The sequence below is a fragment of the Brachypodium distachyon genome, chromosome 1, assembly GCF_000005505.3.
Source record: "Brachypodium distachyon strain Bd21 chromosome 1, Brachypodium_distachyon_v3.0, whole genome shotgun sequence".
Classification (NCBI taxonomy): domain Eukaryota; kingdom Viridiplantae; phylum Streptophyta; class Magnoliopsida; order Poales; family Poaceae; genus Brachypodium; species Brachypodium distachyon.
In genome coordinates, this window is record NC_016131.3 from 54,596,163 (window position 1) to 54,605,839 (window position 9,677).

General features: G+C 42.4%; 1 protein-coding gene and 1 non-coding gene across 3 annotated transcripts; both read left to right on the forward strand.

The window, feature by feature from the left end:
• Positions 1-47: 47 nt before the first annotated feature.
• On the forward strand, positions 48-4,765 carry LOC100840381. Its single transcript, XR_002962159.1, has 8 exons — positions 48-1,590; positions 2,296-2,346; positions 2,469-2,538; positions 3,123-3,185; positions 3,277-3,390; positions 3,515-3,745; positions 3,834-3,899; positions 3,996-4,765. It is a non-coding gene; the product is annotated as an uncharacterized LOC100840381 (transcript).
• Positions 4,766-6,152: 1,387 nt separating this feature from the next.
• On the forward strand, positions 6,153-8,596 carry LOC104581705. 2 transcript variants are annotated; one of them, XM_010229999.3, is made up of 3 exons: positions 6,153-6,486; positions 6,584-7,110; positions 8,232-8,596. In XM_010229999.3, exons 2-3 carry the CDS (start codon positions 6,626-6,628, stop codon positions 8,329-8,331), a joined length of 585 nt encoding a protein of 194 aa, XP_010228301.1. In that variant the 5' UTR covers positions 6,153-6,486; positions 6,584-6,625; the 3' UTR covers positions 8,332-8,596. The 2 variants fall into 2 exon arrangements, with proteins under 2 accessions (XP_010228301.1, XP_010228300.1); XM_010229998.3 differs by having other exon boundaries at positions 6,155-6,486; positions 6,580-7,110.
• The last annotated feature ends 1,081 nt before the right edge of the window (positions 8,597-9,677 follow it).

A 9,677-nucleotide genomic window follows, 5' to 3' on the forward strand; every position in this document is an offset into this window, starting at 1 on the left:
ATTATCCTGATATGACTGATTTCATGTTAGCTAATTATTTAAACAGAAGTGCTCTGGCCCTTTTTGTGAGTATTGTCCATACATATGAGTATATGACATGCTGTCGACAGTTCTTGCTATGAATGCTCCACTACCTCATCTTCGGTTGATGATATAACCTGACATTTCACGATTTCCTTTTACAAACCTGCTTATAAGATGCTGTGGATCGTGATTTTCTACCATTTCACTGGTAAGATGGTCTAGAATCTTTATCATGTCGGAAGTGCATTCGGTGTAACGAACCTGCTTTGGTAGGTTATTATAGTTATCATACTCAGCGATATGGATGCGTAGGTAAAAGTGTTTTGTGTAGTTTCTTAATAAGACTGATGAGTATATGATAGTAGAACACTAGAACTAACTGGATTATCATAATTTATCTAAGTCATCTTTTCTGTGAAGGCACGATGGGACCTAATACTAGTCTAGCGGCCAAACTCCTTGTAGGCGTTGGTGGCATTGGTAAGACCACCCTTGCTCAGAAGGTCTTCAATGACGAGGTCAATGATGGTGGGTTTATCAAGAAGATATGGTTGAGCGTCAACCAAAACTTCAGTGAAGCTGAGTTGTTGAGAAGGGCCATCACAGAAGCCAGAGGAGACTGCCAATTAGCTGGAAATGCAAAGCTCACGCTTCAGCGAACCTTGAAGGATGTCCTGATTGGCCACAAGACCTTAATGGTGATGGATGATGTGGTGGAGCCATGGTGCATGGGTGGATGTGCTAAAAAGTAAAAAACAACCTTAGTCGATGCAACTGCTCCAGGCAGCCGAGTCCTTGTCACTACCAGAGATGAAAGAGTGGCTCGACAACTGAAAGCTGTCCAGCCGTACCACCATGTTGACAAATTGGATGATGAAGATGCCTGGTCATTGCTCAAGAAACAGGTCCGTAGTTAAACTCTAAGCATTTTCACTAAGTGCTTAGCTCTGTATTTCAGACTATAGATAATTATAATAGAATATACCAATGCATGCCACCACACTCGAACAAGTGCATGCTTATTCAAGTAAATTTGTCACAATGTTTTCGTTAATCCTAGAGATTGTATTTGGGGTTATGAGGCGAGAAATTTCCCTCACACCAGCAGGCCACGGGCCTATTCATTCCCACCTGTATTTTCTGTTCTTTCCTAAAATGTTCAAGTTCATATTATCTTATCACTAGTGAGTGCCTTCTGCGATGCTTTTAATAGTGTGTTCAACTACCTAGGTTGCATCTGCATTACTTTCATTGTGCGAATTTCGGTACGCTGCATAGCTTATTTGGCCTGGCTGGCTCGCTCAAACTTAGTCATCCAACTAATAATGTAATCTCACTAACAAAACTTATTTGGCCTGGCTGGCTCGCTCAAACTTAGTCATCCAAATAACAGAGGGAGCCCGTATGGGGCTGGTACCTTCACAGGCGGTTCCCAGCAGCATTGGCGTTGCCCATACCCCAGGCCTCCTGCACTCTGTTTTCAGTCCAAACTGAGCTTTTGTTTTCAGGGTGCGGTTCAGTGATCGATTCATTCTTCCATCCAAATCAGAAACTGGTGCTGATGAGGTTAGCATCTGTATTATCCAGTAACTGATATTATCTATCCCATTTTCCTAGCCCTATATGTGCTGATTTCATTTTCTTACTTTGTGTTTATTACTATGCCTTTTACCATTATATAATAATGCATAGTTCATTTGCATTGTGGACTTAAGTTGCTTGACCCATTCATAAATTAGTATGGCTGTAGATATTTTTAGTCCACTTCTTGTGTTACCGGCTTCCCGCTCTTATCCCATCAATTTTAGATAAATATATTCATATATCATATTATCATCTGCATGTAGGCAAATATATTGTGACATGACCTCAATGGTGCTGAGAATTTTCAGATGCACTTAAATTGTAAGCATAATATTTTATTTGTTGTTCTTGGTTGAAATTTCCAATGCTTTAATCCGTGAGCCTGAAAATGAGAGCCAGCACCTCCAGTGCTATGCACATCATAGGATTTTATGTTCTTAGTTTGGTTCTAAATTATAAAAGATGACTGATATCTGGTCTATCACTCTGAACCTTCTCTGGCAAGTTCTTTTATGTTCTTATGAAAAGAGGAATTGTAGTAATTTTGTGGTAGGAGTTCAAGTAATTCAGATTTAAGGACATTCTGATTCTTTTCCATTTAGATTGCCAAGATTTATTAGTTTTCTTCGTTCAAGTTTAAATACACCTAGGTAGTCTTGACCCTTCTATTTTTCCGTCTTTTTGCAGGACTATCTAATTCTTTCTTGGGTTTTAGAATGGTAAAATGAACCTTTAATGGTATGCCGTTCTAGATCCTTTTCCGCCTTAGTACATTTTATATTATTTGTCCATACTCCTGTTCTTTGCCCTGTTGCTGTGTTCGAGGAAACAATCTGTTTAAATGATGGTTCAAAATGCAGGCTACAGATTGCTGGGCTTACCATTTCATACATGAATGATTCTATGAGCCATGGTCTCCTCCTAGAAAAGGTCCGTCAGTCTCTTGCTTAACTGCCATTTACAATAATTGCTTGGATTGGTTCGCTATCCTCAATTGGACCAGTTTTGTTGGATCGCATTATATGGTAACTTAGGTGAGCTGGTGTAGCATGGTTGTGACACTGGATTTATTTTTCTCCCTCTACGCATATGAACTGAGTATCATTAATTTGACAAGAATTTCATTTTCATAACAAGAGATGACACTGATTCTATGAAGTTGATTGAATTTTCTCTCTGATTTCATTAGATAAGGTACAGTGCAAGAGACAACACACACTAACATGCAGTACAAGCTTTTTAAATGATGTCCATTTTTTCCATACATGTACCTTGCTCTAAAAACCAGAAGCATTGTTTGTCGAAGTTATATTTGTTTAACAAACGCTGTTTCCCACTTGATACTGCGAACATCGATGATACTCTGTATCCCCTTAGTGCTGGCATTAATCTTGCTTGCCGCAAAATATACAAGGTTTGAATAATTATAATCATTTTCCATATCTTCCTGCTTTACAAAGCATTATGTTTTCATAAATGCATGGAGAGACTAAATTTGAAATTTTTGCTATCAGATTACATGGGTGACCATCTGCAAATTGAACAGGGAATATGGCACCACAAGGGCTGGTCTAAAGGTCCAAGATGTATTTATTTTTATTTAATTTTATTTCAGAGCAAGAGCTTGTATGGTTCACCCCTAATCATGCTACTGATACTTCTCTGCAGGCGTTAGGTTATGAGCTTGACAACGATGAATTTCATGCAAATCTTCAGGGTAGACTTATGAGCCCTGACCCTGTTTTGAGGATCGCTCCACTTTCCATTCCACAGAGAAAAATAGTGCGTTAGTTTACCACAGTTCTTTCGCTCTTATGCTGTACAACCTACCGCCTTGCATTGGCAAATTAATTTTGAGAATACATTTTTACAGTCTCATTTATCAACCAAAATTTGCTTGTTGCAGATATTCACAAACTCGGACAAGGTTCATGCGGAGGAGGTTCTGGGCAGGCTGGGTTTGGAGGACTGCTTTGAGGGTGTGATATGCTTTGAGACATTGAATCCACCAGCTGTGCCGAGCAATGGCCTAAACAAGTCCCAGGATTGTTTGTTCTCTGTTGAACCATCTGCTGCAAACCCACCATTGAATCTATGGAGGCTGCAATTCGGATCACAATTATATCCCAAGAAAACGGTATGAATGATCCATCTTAATTAGTACTTGGCCAAGAACATTCCCTAATAGCAACCACGGCCTGATAGTTGCTACTTCCATTTTTCAGTTCCTTTTCGATGACAGCACACAGAACATTGCTTCAGGAAAGGCTGCAGGCTTCCACACTGTAATTGTAAGATTGCATGCATCACCCACAACTCCAAACCACCTATGGTTCCCTTTTGCGAGAAATGTTAGTTACATCTGCAACTCTATGATTTCTTTTTAGTTTGGCAGGTCTGTAGTCGTTCGAGGGGCTGATCACGCACTGGAGAGCATCCACAACATCAAGGAATCATTGCCTGAGTTATGGGAAGGCCATGACTGGTCAGAATCGGATGCCGTTCTTGCTTCCGCCGCCGTTGAAGCAGCAGTTGTTTCTTGATGTTGTGTGTCCCAATGGATTGGCTAGACAGTATGCTAAAGGTTGAATACATGCAGGAGTATGAAGATAAGATGTGCCCTATCATAACATGTAAACACAGTTCCACTGCACTATATCAGTGAGAAGCAAGAGTTGGGAAGAACATGTTGACTACAGGGATTGCAGCTTTGTTGGGGGGCATTTTCAAAATGAGTGGCCTCATGAACGGGACCTGCTCCGGCGGGGCACAGTACTTCTGGAACATGTGGGCATTGATATCTCAGCGGCAAAAAGAGGATGGGCGACATGAATCCCAAGACTCCAACTGTAGGGGGGGTGTGGAGAATAGGAGAAGGATAGACTGACACAAGGCAGGCTAAGCGGTTTCGGTTCATTTGTGTTGCTTTTGTGTTCTGAAACCTGCAAAGGTGTTGTTGTAGAAAGTCTTTTATTATTGGTCTGTTGTAGTCCTATTGGTCTGTTTGTGGGTAGTTGTAGATTTCGAGTTTGGAAATAGTCACCACGCCATTTCAAGTTGAGGTAGAGTTTTAATGTTTTCGAATATCATTGTACTATCTTTTGTATATACCTGAAATTTTACATGAATTATGTGCGGTACTTTAACTTCACAAGCATAACGTGAGGTAATCATCGTATATGGGAAGCAACCGCAAGACGATACTTGTTAGAACCAGTGATGAGCTACAAGCAATATAGTCCTTTGTGAATTATAATGATTTTTTTTATCAGTGCTCATATGCTTAATTTTATTGTTTCCTGCATGGGAAACATGTAAATTATCTCTAATTTTCTATCCTCACATATGTAGGTTATTATGCTATCTGCGAGTACATGACATTAGACCCAATTTGGAAAACTGAAGTTTCTTTAATTTGGTTGCGAGCAGGCGCTGATAGCTGATCGTTTGCACATGACCGATGTTTGCACTTATCACTTGATTGGTTTGATTGCTTACTGCATAAATCAATAATTGGTTTAGGTACAACTTTTTTTTGAACTTATAATTACATGTCCTGAGTCCTGACTATCTTTGTTTATCATTGCATTTAAATGTATTTGCATGTACATGACCCTTTTTTATAATTTGTTGCCAGGTTTTCTCACAATGGGATTATTCAGTGGCAGCTTCTTGATCGTAAACAGCTGAACTGTGATGACTTATAGTATGAGTTAGCTGTGAATGGAAAATGTGAAAGACCAAGTGTCGCAAAAGGATAAAGATCGATTTCTATGGTAGGTTGCGGCTGCCGGTCCTTGTGGCAAGCTTCGCAAAGATTATCAAGTGAGCATTTGTGCGGCATTGCGAATAATGGAGCCGTAAATCCGTAATATTCTATTTGAGTTCCTCCATCACTTGAAGTCTAGAATGGACGGACTGATGTACGTCCAATCGGACATTACTGTCCATGGAAAGTTGAGTCCAGCCGATGGAGCTGAGAGGTTGCCGTTGTACGTCAAATCGTACATTACTGTCGGCGGGCCTGAAGTTACCTCGAGGAGCATTGGCGATTTTAACTTTGTTATAAATACAAATACAAATCCAAATCACTTTGTTATAAGTTAAATTTTAAAGTCTGATCAAATTTACTTAAAGAAAAATACTAATATCTACACTATCAATAATATGATATGAAGATACATATCATGATGAATTCAATAAAATTATTTTGAAGCTACATATATCAATAGATTTTTTTAATAAATTTGGTTAAACCTTACAAAATTGACTTAGGAGTAGTATATTTTAGGAAGGAGGGAGTATATGGTAAAAATAAATCAACCACTGGATCCACACATGTTGCGGAGCACATTCTGCCAGTCAGCCAAGCCGATGCGTGACCATCCGTGACCATCTGTGATTTCTTGGTACACCACAACATATTTTTGTTTCCTGATGAATTGATGAGGACGGATGTAAATAAAGGAATTTTGTTTTTGAGCACGGATGCAAATAAGGAATTTCGAGAAGGGCGGCTCTAGGATAAACGCAGACGACCTCCTCGAGGGTTCTCGCTTGCCTCGGGGAGCGGTGCAATCTCCTGCTGGTACGGTAGCGGTAGGACCCACTCCCCCAGCAGTACTAGTCCTCCTCCTCTGCTAGCTCTGCAGGCTCTCGACCGCTCACTGACACCAGAGCTCACCTCTCTGTTTTTTCTCTCTCTCGGGGAAACAGGAAACAGAGCTCACCTCTCTCACCACCGAAGACAGAGAGAGCAGAGCAGACAGCGGTGTCTGCCATATCTTTCGTGGATTGGTTGGCTAAATCACACCTCGTTCTTGCTCTTTTGTTTAGACAATCACCGATCGAGAGAGCAGCTGTGGAGAGCTTCCTTCGGTGAGTCCATTTTGCATTTACTAGATGAATTTCTTCGCATTAGATTTGTGTGTCAGATCAAAATAAGACTTCATTTCACTGGATTGCTGTCAGTAAGCCATCCGCAACGCCGAACAAGAAGACGCCAAGCGCAGGAATAATGGCGTGCGAGTGTGACACCCAGGAGCCTCCTACAAGGCAGCAGCAGCAGGAGAAGAGCGGCCGCTGCCGCTCTCTCCAAAAAGAAGCCTCTTCAAAAAGAAGCCTCTTCTTCTTCCCCATGGACGCGGCAAGGAACCCCCGTTCCTGCGGCCTGGCCGCCGTGCTCGAGGGGGCGGACAGCCGCGGCAGGGTGCTGCTGGGGATGCGGCGCCTGAGGCTGCCGCCGCCCGAGAAGGGGTCGGCGATCGAGTTCGGGGTGAAGAACAGGGAGTCGAGGCTCGCGCTGCTGTCACCTGTCCAGAGGTCCCCCGCGGCGTGGGCGGCGAGGACTAGCGAGGCAGAGGAGGAGTACACCTGCGTCATCGCCCGGGGCGGCCCCAACCCCAGGATGACCCACATCTTTCACGGCCGCGCCGTCGTCCAGAGCTCCTGCCATGGTTGCTGTTGTCAGCTCAGCTCCTGCTGCTGCGACAACAACAACAGGTAAAGCAGAAAAGTCTCCCGATTTCTGAATTTCTGATGCTTTGGAACTTGGCATGTTTTTTTTTTTCATGCTTGTCAGTGTTCCCCGTAGCAAGAGGGGCAGTTATGAACCCTGTGGACCACCCCCATGGGCGAGGCGAAGGGAAAGCCTCCATTGGTAGAAAAAAACCCACAACCCCTTGGGGTTATCCTGCGCTTGGAAGAAGAACTAGAAAAAGAAAAAAACATAGCGATAGTTTTATTCTTCGTTGCCGTAAGTAAATACCGAGAAAGATTTCTTCCTATCTCTATGATTTTTGATGAATGAGCCCGTGGTAATGCTTTTACGCCTATTCTACGTCACAGGCGCCCGCCCAGTCTATAAACAAGTACTAATGTGAAAATAAAAGCTATACTAAGGAAAACATAGGATATCTATACTAAAATCCAAAAATAGGACATATCAGGGCCATACGGATTTGAACCGTAGACCAGTTCACTTGATGACATTGCAAAAGACAGAGACTTTGTTTGTCAGATGATTAGTTTGATGACTTAATTTAGGTGTCCTGATTAAGTCCATGTGTGTAACTAATGTTCAGAGATTTAGATAACGCATGGGGAGTACTTTTAAGCACAGGATAAGATCATGGTCATACTTTATTGCCAACCTACTTGGGGCAAAGCGACGTCTTTGGCTGCAACCGCCTTGTTCATATGCGCCCTATTGTCAGCCAGTCCAACAAGATGTCATTTTCATTTGCCTGAAAGCAACGTGGTCTCGAGTAATTTATTCTGGCAACTAGCAAGTGGTATAGCTTCAGCTTGTAAAGTATTTGATGCTGCATTGCTGTCTATTCAGTGTGAGCCTATGAATGACATCAGTTAGTCTCAGGTTATATGAAATGCAGACTTTTTCTTTGTGGTCCATAACATGAGAATGCTAGACAGATTCTAGATCTGGGGTCCCCGATCTTTGTCAGTCATTTGATCCTGGCCGGCCCGGGATTTTTATGTGACGGCGACGCTTCTGTCTCCTTGAATAATTGAACGCTTCTGTGCTTATCACACACACATTTTGTTGTTCCTGTGTTGCAACGAACATTTGCTGATACACCCATATTCTGCTATTAATCTTTCAGAGTCGAGAATGCATTCGTCGTCAACCAATGCAGCTACCCGGAGGTGTTCTTGGATAAAGGGATCAGGGATACACCAGACGGTGAAAAACTCAAAGCCTGAACTTCTTCAGACCGATTTTAGCAGACATTTGCCTTTGGCTGAGAAATCATTGTTCCAGTGACTGGTTTCTGGTCCAACCGGTCTAAGCTAGCTTTTGCCCCTGTTTTGCTGTAGTCAAAACAAATAACCTTGGGTAATGTTCAGCTCAGCTGCTGATCATCGTGTGGGTTTTTGGTCCGGGAATGAATTGTGCTGATTATCATGTGATTTTAAATGGATTGTTCTCTGTTTATATGTTACTTTCTCGTTTTTGAGTGAGGGTTTACTGAGAGAAATAATTTACGAAAACGGTACCCCTCCGATCCTAAATTCTTGTCGTTGTTTTATTTCAATAAGATCGGAGGGAGCAGTTGGTATTGTTTCAGTTTTATTTGCTCAGAGCGTGTAAAAAATGGAAGGATCGGATGACCGTAAACAAGTTCTCATCCACTTTTCCTTAATTAACCTGACATTTTTATCAATTCTCTCGTGAATTATGGAAATTATACCATTTTCGGTGTTTCTGAAAACAAATTGATGGCATCCTATACACGTTTTGCCCGCGCCAAGAATCGCGAAAACCAAATTCAAACTTGTTGCCGAAAGACACGTGCAATTAGTTTCCCCGTGCGCCTGCCGAATTTTAAATAATTTGCCGTAATTTGCCTCGCGAAGAGACGCGAGAACAAGATTCAAACTCTTTGCCGAAGGCCTTCTGCAAAGAGGCTTTCATGGGCAGAGCGGCCGTCCAATTAACGGGCCGGCCTCGGCCTTTGGGCTATCAGTGGCCCAGCAATGCGCAGCGGCGCTTCGCAAGCGTGGGGTGGGATTTTAGTCCCACCTTGCCAATCTTAGACGGTTTCGCCCAACATATATAAATAGGCTCGTCCGCCCACTGTTTTGACTTCCTACTACACATAATTGATATGGCCCGCTCTCTCTCATACACCTGGGGCCCGGTTAAGTTGGCCCTCTAGCCTCTGCCTTGTGGGCCCGGTTTGACGTAGGTAGTAAGGGCGATAAGCCTACTGCCTCCTGGCTGGCTTGACATGTGTAAGTCTCTTGAACTGATCCGTTAAAAACCGGATGGGCATTTTTGGCTTTATTTTATTCCAATTTGTTTTCAATTTTGCCGATGGCTCGAAATAAGGCCTTCGGCATTTTCTTTTCAATTTTCTTTCTTCTTTCATGCCGTCTCTCTTTCTAGACCTCTATTTTTTATGCTCCTATGGTATAATCCATGATTAACAAGGAAAGTGACATGAAACCGGCATGCCTTCGTCGTCTTCTTTTCAATTTTTTCTTCTTTATTTATTTCATGTCGTCTCTCTTTCCGGACCTCTATTTTTATGTTCCTATGGCATGAT

What these genes read in the sequence shown, in the direction of transcription:
- LOC104581705 (XM_010229999.3), top strand. Translation starts at nt 6,626, where the DNA reads ATGGCGTGCGAGTGTGACACCCAGGAGCCTCCTACAAGGCAGCAGCAG. An exon ending in TGCTGCGACAACAACAACAG is followed by an intron (nt 7,111 to 8,231) that starts GTAAAGCAGAAA and finishes TTAATCTTTCAG; the next exon opens with AGTCGAGAATGCATTCGTCG.